At 43.0% G+C, this 13,598-nt stretch overlaps 1 protein-coding gene and 1 long non-coding RNA gene across 2 annotated transcripts in view; one reads left to right on the top strand and one right to left on the bottom strand.

Moving 5' to 3' along the window:
- LOC311006511 (endosome/lysosome-associated apoptosis and autophagy regulator family member 2-like) overlaps positions 1-13,598 on the bottom strand; it is a gene marked incomplete at both ends in the record, with an annotated part of 33,247 nt that overhangs the window by 11,489 nt on the left and 8,160 nt on the right. The window contains 6 exons of the mRNA XM_083999359.1: positions 10,072-10,174; positions 10,759-10,849; positions 11,149-11,277; positions 11,607-11,787; positions 13,245-13,333; positions 13,415-13,564. Of these exons, the coding sequence (XP_083855485.1) occupies positions 10,072-10,174; positions 10,759-10,849; positions 11,149-11,277; positions 11,607-11,787; positions 13,245-13,333; positions 13,415-13,564 (743 nt within the window). The remainder of the gene's footprint in view (positions 1-10,071; positions 10,175-10,758; positions 10,850-11,148; positions 11,278-11,606; positions 11,788-13,244; positions 13,334-13,414; positions 13,565-13,598) is intronic.
- Positions 3,174-6,026, top strand: LOC311006699. The gene is made up of 5 exons (XR_014596389.1): positions 3,174-3,317; positions 3,649-3,716; positions 5,238-5,458; positions 5,702-5,806; positions 5,886-6,026. It is a non-coding gene; the product is annotated as an uncharacterized lncRNA (long non-coding RNA).

Here is a 13,598-nt window from a genome sequence, read left to right as displayed (position 1 = left end):
GGAGAAGGGAAGGAAAAAAGGATGGAGGAAGGGAACAGATTGGCTCAAGGAAGGATGAAGAAGGGAGGAAGGAAGGAAGGAAACAGGACAAAACTGACATAATATAAACATTTGTGATGATTGATTAGATATATACTGTGTATAAAAGGCCTGATTATACTGATTAACATGACAAACAACAACATGGATGTTCTTGTTGTGGAAAATAGTAAATCACCACACTCTTCTCCAAACACACACACACACACACACACACACACACACACACACACACACACACACACACACACACACACACACACACACACACACACACACACACACACACTATGAGGTGAAATCAAAGTCAAAACAACTGGAAAGACGCACAGCGACGTGTGTGTGCACGCATGGTTACTTTGTTACGCGTGCGTGCGTGCGTGCGTTGTTACGCGCAGGTTGTATTTCACGCGTGACAAAAGCGGCGTACGTATGAAGCAGCGTGTGCACGTCTGTCAGTCACTGTTTGACAAATTATGTTACGCGTTCACACGTACGTGCGGTCGCAGATGTTGTTGCTGCGCAGCAGGAAGTTGATCTGCACCGTGCGCACCACTCCGCGTAACTTGACGTGTAATGTAGTTGGCCTTTTCATTTTAGTCAACCAGGGGAGGCAGCAGTGAGCCAGACTTTGCCTGCCGGACGAGAAGAAGAAGCAGCAGAAGGAGGAGAAAAAGGAGAAGGAAAAGGAGAAAGGAAAAGACCAATACATCCATGCATGCTGTGGGTGCTGGAGGTTCCCGAAAGTGCGAATGAAATGGATATTCAGAAGAGAAAAAAACAGATTTTTAGCTATAACTTTGTAACCATTCAAGGCAGACGACCTATGGGCTTATACTTTTTTCGTTTTGACGAAGATTTTTTCAGCTTGTAGTTGCTGTCGTGGTTGTTGTTTTTTTTCATTATTGTGGTAACGTTTGCTGCATTATTTTAATCATTAACGTTATATTTATTCAGTTAATGTGTATTTCGTTTGTTAGTTATTACGAAGATTGCTCAGAGTTCCATCGTTGCTATGGTTACAGTGAACGATCAGCTGATTTCATTGTGACTGACGTAGCTTCCGGCAAGTCCGTCATCGTCTCACCGACAGGCAGCCCCCGTTCAGGTAAACAAACAACATGGAAAACTGTGATTAAATAATTAACAGTTAAAGCTATTTTACCTCCAAAAACAGCCAGTGTCGTCAACCACAAACTGTTTGTGGTTGATCAAAGTTGTTAAACTGGCTGACTTTACTAGCTGCACTGTTTGATGTAGATTTTAATGATTAGGCTAACGTTAACATAGCTAGGCTAACATTAATGCTACATGCCAGCCCTCACTGTACTTTTCTCACTGTTTTACAGGTTACAGATAATACAGTGGCTACAGCTGAAGTTGAGTTCGATGAGACGCTCAGTAAAACGAAGAGCCTGACACAAAGGTAATTTAAATATCTTATTCCATGCATGGGGATCAGATATTATGATGCATTTGTGCAGGAAGTCTGTGTGGTTAACTGCATTACTTTGATTATATTGTGTGTTTTTTTTTTAGGTCAAAAAAGAGGACAAAGGCATCAGACCTGCCACGATGGAGAAAACGTGATGATCATCTCTGTGTCCTTGAGGAGAACGGTGTGGAGATGCTTGATGAACAAGAGCCAGGATTTGGTATGTAATTGTGCATCATTATTCTTATTTTGGTAGAAAAACATCATGTTAGGATTTCTATGCGGATGTACCAGTCCAAGAAGCTTTCTGAAGTCTGTAGTAGTTGTAGTCGTAGGCCTGCACACCTCAACATCACCATAATACTTCATTTAGAATGTGATTTTCACAGGGCCTGATTTAAGCCACAGTACCACCTTAAATTAGCTCAGTGCAGCATCACACCGGTGCTCTTACCAATCATATTTCCAACACACGCAACATAACACCACCTGAGAACTCTCTCCTAAACTTCATATGGATGCTGGCAGAAAATGGAGTATGCCAGGGTGGGCTGGCTTATGCAATATTTACAATTACCACCTTTTAATTCTACATATAAGTGTATTTTCAATTATTCTGTCAACAGACTGGCAATGTGTGTTTGAACACCGTTTTACCAGAGTTTTATGGAGTGGGTGGGTGATAAGCTCCTTCAAGGTGGACAAGTTGTGCGCAGAATAGAGGATGATACATGTTGGAAATTCCCACGGGTCACGTGATTCCCGCGTCATCTTTCAGTGAGCCAAAACTATTTTGGCTTGCGTTAGTTAGTTAAATGGGGAGTGGGTGCAGGAGACACACAATAACAACAAAATGCAACATTTTTGCAACATGTTTGGGTTCATTCAACTGAGATGGACATAAATGGACATGGTGTGACCAGTGTACTGTTTTTATTTTTTATTTTCTCCAGCTCTGAGGAAGGGGGCTACTTTGACGGGTGCTTCTCTGCAATGATGATGACTTCCAAATGAGGGCCAAGCATGTGCAGTAAGTGTTTTTGTGTATTTTCCACATAGATTCTCATTGAACTTCTTGTACTACTTGAAAGTTTATTTTTAAAATAACATTAGAAACTTTTTGTCTATGTAGGCACCAGGAAAGGGCATCTGTGGTCGGTCTCAGCTGAATGCAGCAAAGGTGAGGACAATGAGGAGGAGTCGCTCCAGCCTTGATGAGCAGGTGTGTATCATATAAGAGTTATGCCATCATGGCATTATTCTTTGTGCTCTAAATATGTACAGGCAAGTACCGTATAATAACATTCTTATTCTTGTTGATAGTCCTCAACTACATTCTCCTAAATCTATGCAACCAACATGTTTCACTGTTTAAGCTGACACACTATACTCTTCTCTACAAGTTATTTTGCACTTCATCTATTCACAACTGTACTACACTTGAATGGAAATCAGTGTAATTGATTAAGGTTTCACTAACTCACTTTCACAGACTAACAAAAACCCAGTTGAATTAACCTATCTATTGGGCTCTTTTGGTTTTGTTCTGTTTGTTTGTTTTTTGAAAGAAGACAATAAGAGTTTAACTGCAATTTTACTTACTACTTTTTGTGTGACTGTTAATATATTTTCACCATCAGTCCAACAATTACTGTTATTAATGCTGTATGCAATCCTACAGGGGAGAGATCTTCGCATATCCCATGTTCTCAAGTCCTCCAGTCTTCTGTATGGACGTAGTTGGCAAGTACTGGTCCTAATACAGCCTGAATACAGCCACCTGACCACCATGACGTCCTTGTTGTCTGTGCTTTATGCCAAGGCATATGGCATCAAGTGAGAGGTAACTGTAACTGTTTCAGCACAGCTGACTGACACTATACTCTTCTCTCCAAGTTATTTAGTACTTTATCTGTTAACAACAAGATCTTGTATACAGGGATGCACATGTACAGGCAGGCAGGTGTATATGCATTCACACACATCCATTATGTAGATAGCATCACTAACATTAAGAATTGCTCAAAAATTATTAGTATAAGTCTTTTCTAAGTATTAATATTTGTATTCACGTCATTCATGGATGTCTCTATCAAAACAAGTGTTTTAGTCATTTCAGTAATTTAGCTTTTTGTGCTTTTATGCTAAACTTACAAACTTTCACTCATTTCCAGACTGTGACGTCCACATAAACCTGTAGAGCTTCCCTTATTCCAAGATTGTGGGGCAAAGGATTACTAAAGTAAGTTGTCCTTGTGGTGGTTGTTGTTTCTGTTGTTTTTAGTGGAATACTGTTTACTAGTGTGCAGATATTACAAGGGCTTCTACCAACACTTCTCATCTTTTCAGGGTTTTATATAGGCTACATGAACCATTTAATATACACATTCACCAGAGGAGAATTGGGCAAGTTGAGCATAGGAGCATCTAAGTTGAGTCCCCCCCCCCCCCCCCCCCGACCCCCACCAGCTCCCACCTCCCCCTTTACTTCATATTCCACCTGTCCAGGTGGCAGGTGAACACAAACTGCAGGGACCTGCTGCTGAGCCACCAACTCACTGAGCTTCGGGGAGTTTTGTGATTACATTGCATCTTGGGAAGAATCCTTCATCTTTCTCTTTTAAAGTAATACATGGCTCACCATAAACAGCAGCTTGTTTTCAGCAGTGTACTTATTGTAATCATAAACATCCAGAATCCTGATTCAGTAATCAGGACAAGTAAAGACAAAATACATTCATTTAGGAGCGTCAAGTGAACAGATGCCCCATATGTAGAGGCTACAGTCCTCACTGCAGGCGGCCCCGGTTCGAATCCCGCATCGGGCAGTCCTTTCCTGCATGTCATTCCCCCTCTCTCTCCCCATTTCCTGTCTCTCTCAACTGAACTAAAAAAAGGAAAAATATAAAAATACATTGATGTAGTGTATGGGGCAGGTGGCACAATGTACCCCACAGTTACCATATTGACTTTATTACTTCCCATATGCAAGAAGGTTCAACTGATGCATACTACACATTTATAATAATCTCTTTTGGTCTAAACACAATTCTCATGAAACTTGTGATTGACAAAAATTCACTTTCGAGAGTAAAAATGGTTTTTCGGACCAGGGGCAACCTGTAAAGCTCTAGTGAACTCCATGTCCAAGACAGTTGAGGCTGTGATGAAAAATGACATTTTGGGCACAATTTGGACATTTTCACCAGTGGTTCAGACATGAATAGCTGTATCAAAAACAGAAAAAAGTGCAGGCACTCAAAATAAAGGGTTTTTAACTTTTTCAAACCAACCGGAGTGCCTGCACTTTTTTCTGTTTTTGATCTGTTACCCTTTGCAAGAGCACCGGTGGTTTGAGGGACACCAGCAGCGCTCCTGTGATCCTGTTATTAATAGCTGTATGTTGAGTTATTTTGAGGGGACAGCAAATTTACACTGTTATACAAGCTGTACACTGACTACTTTACATTGTATGAAAGTGTCATGTCTACAGTGTTGTCCCATTAAAAGATACAATAAATATTTACAAAAATGTGAGGGGTGTACTCAATCTGTGAGATACTGTATGCGATCCTTAAACCCAAATCATGATTGGGAACTTTTACATTATAGTTTAACAGCAGATCCACTCAGACACATGTCACACTGGTGAAAAGCACCTGTAGAACTGAGTTTTGAGAGCCTACAAAACTAGTGTTGCCTGTAACGTTGTGTCTGGTTTTCACCATTTTATATACACTAAGCTTGTCCTTTTTCACGTCAGGTGTGTTGTTGAGACAGGGCTAAACCAGAGTTCGACAAGAGTTGCCAGTTTCTGATTCTACACCAGAACACAGCAGAGTGGTCAAGGCCTGAAGACCGACCCAGTTACACCTGCAGCGAGCAGACAGAGGAAGAGGAGTGTGAGATCCACGGGGAAAGGAGAAAAAAGAGAGCGACAGCTGTCGTCAACAGACGGGCATTGACTGTCGGACTAAGTGAAATGTGAGTTTATACTCTGCCCTAGGGATGTAATGGTATTAAAATCTACAGTATTTGCGTCATTTCATTCTCTACATGTCCACAATAATATTGAGACACTATTGTTATTGTGATATTGCGGTATTACCATTACCGTTACATCCCTACTCTGCCCCCGTTGTGGGAGTAGTGATCCCTGGCCGTGGAAAGTTATTGTGAATGTGTGTAAAAAGTACAGTGACTGAAGTCTCTCCCCCCACATAACAGCGTACAAGGCCGACGCCCGAGGATGGTGTGACAGCAGTGGTGCCAAGCGACGAGAGTGGTGTTGGCCCGAGGTGACGGTGAACAGTTGATACTCTGCCCCATCATGTGAGTAACAATCTTAGGACGTAAATGAAGTGGCGTGTTGGGTGTAAATGCAGTGACTGCCATCTTGTTTCCCTCACAGCTTCCGAGTCTGCGCCCGGCAGAGGACAGTGTGCAAGTGGAAGACCAGCGGTGGACGTGGAGGATCGGTGTTGCCAAGCTACCACAATTACGGACTCCTTCCCCCCACACCCCATTTTATAATTTCTGTGAATAAATATTGTTTTAAATGCTCTTTACAGTCTCCAAGCACTTTCTTGGTTTTAAACAGCCCCTCGCACTTACAGAGCTTGTTTTGATTGAAAACATATTTTAAATTACACATAACTTCTGCTAGCTGGGTCTATATAGACATGTTATATAGTTTTATTATTAGATTTAGGCTAAATGAAAACGCAGACACAAATTTAGTAGCTTAGATACAGTAAGTGTGAGCATTAATATGAATATTAATCAATTGCAACACACATTTGTATCAACAGATATTTCCTTAATTGTTATTTTGATGGTGGAGAGTCTTGTCTAGTGTGTAACATGTCCAAAACAACCCATTGGTCTTCTACCAATCACCATGAAGGCTATAGAATATAAGTTACACCTCATTCCCTTGTGGATTGGGTCAGCTGGAAGAAAGCACTCCCATCAGGATCAAATCTTGTTTTTTATTATAGGATACAGTTGATCAGTCACAACAGCATAATTGATAAGTGAATCCTCTAAGCCAGGCCAGGCCACAAAAACCATGAGGTCATTTAAATGCCATGCCACCACTAACGTCTACTCTTTATTAAGTGTGAGTTATGCTTACCAAGATTAAGTACACTTTGTTTAGTTGTTAATTGATCTGAATATTTGAGTTGTGTGGGTTGTGGACTAATATTTTGCTGTTCTTTCCTTTTCCTTTTCATCAGAAACCAACCAGCTAAACAATAAATACGATGAACTGGATCCCCTGTGTTTGTGGCATTGTTTTAAACAACTCATTGCGTTGATCCACCATAATCCCTCACACACCCAGTCAATATTTTACAACATGCTTTGAGTCAACTGATTAAGGTTACTGCTACGATTTGGACAAATTCAGTTAATTTTGAGGCCATACAGGCATTGATTTCAGAAGTCCCTCTGTAACCTTTCACACAATTCCCAATGTTAAGTTATAGAAAAGGTGCATCAATCAAGAAATAAACTTGCTAGATGAAATGTCAAGCGTGTGATCTGCTGCAACTCAATTTCCCTACGGGGACAAATAAATTACTACTACTAGTACTACTGCTTAGCCTTACATAGAACAGCAGTCCTGCCTATGAGCACAGTCAGATTGTTTGAAACGGCCCTGTACGGCCTCTGCCTAAAGAGTTGTGTGATGGAAAATTCTGGTATTTAAACAGAACTTCTCCTCACCTTGTGATATGTGTTGCTCAGCTGTGAGCCAGGCTCATTCCTTACTGAATGGATAGAAAACTTTTTGCCACCACAAAAGACCCATGAGATAATTATATTAGGACAGGAGGAGGCTCAGTGATGTCATGTCTTTTTATGCTCCATGGTTGACACTGATTCTGCATATTTCAATTTCAACCTTCCTGATGGCTCGACAGTTTTGTTACAGTACCTATATAATTATTAATAAAGTGTAAAAAAAAAAAAAAAAAAAAACTCGGCCGGGACAGTGTTGCAGCCTCTGTGCAGCTATTCAGGTGCACAAACCTAACGCACATCTCCAGCTGGGTCCGTGTACGTTTCGTTAGTTTGATTTTTCCTTAAACCAAACTGTCAGAAAACGAAAGTCAGCTGGTTAATTTGGTTTTCCGTTTCAAATCAAAAACCAAAAAAACCACAATTCAGGCTGTTTTTTTTTGTTTTTTTGTTTTTTGTTTTTACAACGAAAAAAAACCAAAATCAAATTATGGTCAAATTTTGATTGCCTTTTCGATTTTGATCTTAAACAACACATTAACGCCGATGACAGACCGGAAGTGTCGGAACTTCAAAATAAAATCCCAGTGAATTGCGTTATAGCCACAGACTGTTGATTAATGGCCTATAAAATCTTTTTTTCTTTCTTTGTAAATGTTGTGTTTTGAGCACATGGATACATTTTCACAGCTGTGTTTATTTTTACATATGAGTGACAAGCTGATCGTTAATTAGTTAATCTTCCTCATCTCCTCGCTGCCTGGCTCTCTGTCTCCGCTGCTGTAGCGCTTCGCTTGCTTCCATTCAGTCAGATCATGTTCACAACGTGTTCTGCGGCCCGTCTCCGGTCCCAACCGGGCTCCGGACAGGCTGTCCCTCTCTGAAGCAGAGGGTGAGGTGGTCAGCTTCACTCCTGCATTAACGCCGATGACAGCCTGGAAGTGTCTGAACTTCAAAATAAAAGCCCAGTGAATTGAGTTATAGCCACTGTACTGTAGCCTATATTAATAGCCTATGAAATAGATAGTTTTTAATTTAATTTTATATGGCTTGAACGCCATTATATGAGACCAGGCTATTAATTGAATACTGACTGATTGTTTTATTTGAGGAATATAGCTATATTACGATCTGCTGCAGTAACGTTCGCCACCCTATGGAATAATGCTGCATGGGGCTGGGTGATAGACCAGCTCTTCTCAGAGACTCAACCCGACCCTGAGGTCTCCAACCCCGGGCATATTTGGCAGGTGGCAGCGGCCCCTTTATGGTTCTTTTCTACTCTTTTCAGTCACATGGGATCCAGTCCCAGACCTCGGCTACAGTCCGGGATTTCATCAGGCTCCCTTCCCGGCACAGGGCACTCTAATCGGCAGCTTAGATGAGGGGAATCGCCGTGCGTAATGGTCGCGCGTAATGACAGCTCCTCGCCGGTGAAACACAATAAACTGCGCTACGTTTGTCTCATGGCACGGTGGAGCCTACACAGAGGTACACAAACAGGTGGATCAGGAGAACGAGCGAGGAGAACAGTACATGAGGAAGATTAGTTAACGATCAGCTTGTGTGAAAAAATAAACACAGCTGTGAAAATGTACAACAAAAAACAACTTTGTTTTTCTGTTATTCTGTTTTAAAACAAAAACAGAATAACGTGGAAAATTAAGTATTTGACTTTTCTATTGTTTTGTTATTATGATATTTGGAAACTTCGCTCCACAGCGGCCAGGTCCCGGAGCAACTCTCTCCACACCCCCCGCTTGCGTCCGCCCCCCCCCCCCCCCCCCGGCCGGAGCTCCGTGGTCCATATGCCATCCCTGCAGTGCACCAGAGTTCCCCGGGTCACGCTGCTGATCCGCCCCGCGGAGCAGGCAGCTCGCAGCGGCCTCTTCCTACAGCGGATCGCTCCGTCCCGGACCGGGGAGCGACGTCGCCGCAGCCGCCACTGCCGCTGTGAGCTGCCTGGTCAGCGGGGCGGAGCAGCAGCTTGACCCGGGGATGGCGACCACGGTCCACAGCGGCTCAGACGCAAGGTGTGGAGAGAGTGGCTCCGGCCGGCCGCTGTGGCCAGCTGGGACACAGATTATTCTCTCTGTCTTCATTGAACAAATAAATCATGTCATGCAACAGCCTATAGGCTATATCTGTATCTCGTATTGGATCGATTGCACCATCTACTGGATGAAAATGAAAATGCAACACAGAACAACTAAGTTACACTACGCGTCACGTTACGCGTAGTGGTGCACACCGGGCAGATCAACTTCCGGCTGCGCAGCAATAGAGTCTGCGACCGCACGCACGTGTGAACGCGTAACAACATTAGTCAAACAGTGACAGAAAGACGTGCACAATCTGCTTCATACGAACGCAGCTTCTTGTCACGCGTGACACAGTTTGCGCACGTCGTTTCCGCGTACGCGTGAGCGCCTGACAAAAATGTTCAATCAGCTTCACGCGAGCGTTAATGCGTGCGTTTGCTGAAAAACGCATGAATGTTACACGTGGTCACTACGCGTAGTGTGATTACCGGCGTGCAGCAGCCATCACGCGTGAACGTGCGCGTGAACGGGGGGCCATTATAAGTCAATGAGGAAACTACATTACACGTCAGGCGCTGTCTGCTGCACAGGCGTCAAAGCACGCGGGTGTGACACGTCCAGTTGATAGCTGCGCACGTAATATGACACGATTGTACCGGCATACACACACACACACACACACACACACACACACACACACACACACACACACACACACACACACACACACACACACACACACACACACACACACACACACACACACACACACACACACACACAAACACATACAGGTCAAGCACACACCATCATGAAGTAGAGCTCACAGTCGGCGGAGCAGATGGTCTCGAACACAAAGGTGATGCGGCCAAACTCTCCACCGGTCATCCCCGAGAGTGAAGCTGGGACCCTGCCACACAAACACACAACACAACACACACACACACTCATATTAAATATATGCTAGTAAGAAAATTAATTACAACTGGGCTGAATCTTTTCTTTTTTTTTTACTTTCAAAATAAAATAACCACACATATTCTTTTTCTCATATACATTTTAGTTTAAGGACATACTTTTTCTTATATTTTATGGGTAGATTTATGTTCATCTTTAACTATATTTTTGTTTTTATCCACTTAATTTCCTCTATTCTTTTGCAGAAGGACCAACTGTATGTCAACCTAATAAAAGAGTTTCTTATTATGTGATAATGTCAAGAAATAACAATTAATTGTGTAGAAATGTTGAGAAATAGCCAACAAATAATGTAAATTGCATAGTAATGTCATGTTTTTCATTTGCAAAAGTTTTTCACAAGGGAATTTTTTGGGAAAGAAAGAAAGTCATTGCAATTGTCAATTACAATTGCAATCAGTTATTTCTGGGCTGTTTCTGTGCAATCAATCAATTATTTATTGGTAAACAAATCAATTAATCAATCAATAATCAAGATCTCATTCTGCAGTTTCTAATAAATCGATCTCTACGTACTTGAAGCCGGGCACGTGCAGACTGAGGATCAGATAGTCGTTGTCTGAGCTTCCTGCTCCGCTGCGAATGTGGTCTCCTGCCACCTCCCACCCTGACGGAGACACAACAACGACATATTGTATGTATTCAAATTACAACTTTATACATCAGACAGTGAACGCATCATGAGACAGGACGACAGTGGTTGTTAAAATGTATCCGTCACAGTGAGAAGAGATAATAAATTACTTTATTTTCTATATTTAAATGCTAATTTTTGGGTAGTTTTTTTTCCCCCCCAGCCTTTATTTTGATCACGTGTCATAAATCTATCTCACTCTGTCTCTACAACAGTTTGTTTCTTGCGGCGCTGCTGCTGCTGCTGCTGCTGCTGCTGCTGCTGTTGCTCACCGTTCATGTCGTCACATTTGGAGTTGCCCACGTTGAAGCAGGAAGTCTTCATGTTGGACGGCAGCACGTTCCACCATTTATACTCGTAGCCCAACACGGGCTCCGTCCCCGCAGGACACTCAGCGCACGCTGGAAGGAAGGAAGGAAGGAAGGAAGGAAGGAAGGAAGGAAGGAAGGAAGGAAGGAAGGAAGGAAGGAAGGGAAGAGGGATGGTGGAAAGACGGAAGGGAGAAAGTTAGGAAAGAAGGATAGAGGAAGGGAACAGATTGGCTCAAGAAAGGATGAAGAAGGGAGGAAACATACATGATGATTGATTAGATATATACTGTGTATAAAAGGCCTGATTATACTGATTAAAACGATCTACTTGTATCCATAGAGCATTGTATTGGTTTATTTGTGCCAGATGTGTAGGCTACAGGTGTGCCCAGATGTGCCCAGGTGTGTACAGATGTTACCGTAGGTGCCGTCGGAGTGGGTTCCATGTGGACAGGGCAGACAGGTGGAGTCGTTGCTGTTGTAGTATCCGGGGTTACAGGGGGGGCAGGGCTCTCTCTGTCCCGTTGCAGGCAGCTCCACGGCTCCCGTCGCGTTCTCCACACAGATCTTCGGCTCCACCCAACGATACAACACCTGAGTCTGAAAGAAACAAAAAAATAGAGTTTAAAGGGATACGCCAACATTTTTTTTTTTACGTGTCTTGCGTCACTCCCGAGTCCATGACCAGCAGATAGACACCATCCTTTCGACTGTGCGTGCAGTAACAAGGGAGATAGAGCCGTATCGCCCGTAATTAGCTTAGCTCAAACACTGGAAGTGTATGGGTAGTGTTAGCCTGCCTCCACCTAAAGTCATCAGAGAAACTCTTCAGCAACTCTAAAAGGAAACCGGCGGGCCGATCTTCGTCTCAGAGCTGACAAGACTCTCCGGTAAGGCATCTTGAGAGGTCAAATGCCGGTAACGGGACGAGATCGGTCAAAACGGAGGGTTCAAGCAAAGACGGTTTATTTTGGTTCAAGCTAGCTACATGGAGGGTAGGTTAGCTTCCTATTTCAAAGTAAAAGCACAAATTCTATCGTCATGGTTTTCTGTATGTAAAGGGCAACGGGTGTTTTATTTTGTGAAAGTAACCGGAAGTGCGTTGGTCACAACGGCTAGCTTGAGTAGCGCCGAATTCGTCCGAACAAAATAGTAAACAGCTGGTATTTAGACAAATTAACAACACACTGCTGATCTAAACGGCTACTTTCTCGCCTAAACATGTTTGAAATGTTGATAAAGTGACATATTTACAGAGTTTAGAGCTAAAATGAAATCAGCTTCTGACTGCTGGTTTCGGCTCGGGTAGGAGGCAGGCTAACACTACCTATACACTTCCAGTGTTTGAGCTAAGCTAATTACGGGCGATACGGCTCTATCTCCCTTGTTACTGCACGCACAGTCGAAAGGATGGTGTCTATCTGCTGGTCATGGACTCGGGAGTGAGGCAACAATAACATCAACAATAGAGGAGGAGTTTCCTTTCTGCCTCTCTGACAAAACATCAGTGAAGCTGAGTTTGCTGTAGATCAGATGACAGACATGCAAAGTGCTTCATCATTTCTTTACTGACGTCTCCTGTTTCTGGTACAGCAGCACAACACAACACGTCCCCACTGCTTTTAATCTACCAGCTAACCCCCGTACAAACACATCATTTACTAGAAAATACAGTAAAAACACAAGATAGCACTTATATAACATGTTTTTGTGGTGTGTTATCAGACATTTTCTGCAGTTAAAACAGATAATCAGCCTCATATGTCAATAACACAGTGGTAATCCTGTGTGCAAATATTCACAAAAATGAAACATAAACAGGAATTTCATGCAGAATATTCATCAATTGTGAGTATTTGTGGTTATCTTGTGTTAAAATCAACATCATTTATCTACAAATCAAAGCTAAACTCAACTAAACTGACAATTCATCCAATAGTACACTTTCCCTTTAACTTATACCACATGACTGAGGGATTTGTGTGTGTTTGTCCTTGTCTAGGTGAATAGGAACAGGTGTGTGTGTGTGTGTGTGTGTGTGTGTGTGTGTTGCTGACCTTCCCTTCGCTGTCGCAGGCCGTGTGGATCTGAAAGTAATCCTTCTCCGAGCACGGCGGCCTCACTTTGCATTCAGCCCATCCTTCATCTGAGAGAGGACAGGAGCGACGTGTGAGTTCAAAACACAAAGAGACAACAAACTTTGTGTCTGAATATGTGTGTTACATACGTGAATATTGATGCTGGGGACACGGCGAGCAGGAGGACGAGCCCTTCGCCGAGTAGGTGTTGCTGGGACACGGCTGGCAGGACGAGGAGCCCGGGACGGAGCTGAACCAGCCAGGTCGGCACAGGAAACACTCGGACGTGTAGGCAACACCTGGACAGATGTGACACACAAACACACGACACTC

This window comes from Trachurus trachurus (genome assembly GCF_905171665.1).
Source record: "Trachurus trachurus genome assembly, chromosome: 23".
In the NCBI taxonomy this organism is placed as follows: domain Eukaryota; kingdom Metazoa; phylum Chordata; class Actinopteri; order Carangiformes; family Carangidae; genus Trachurus; species Trachurus trachurus.
Note: the sequence above shows the minus strand (reverse complement) of the source record. Positions and strands in the feature narration are given on the sequence as shown.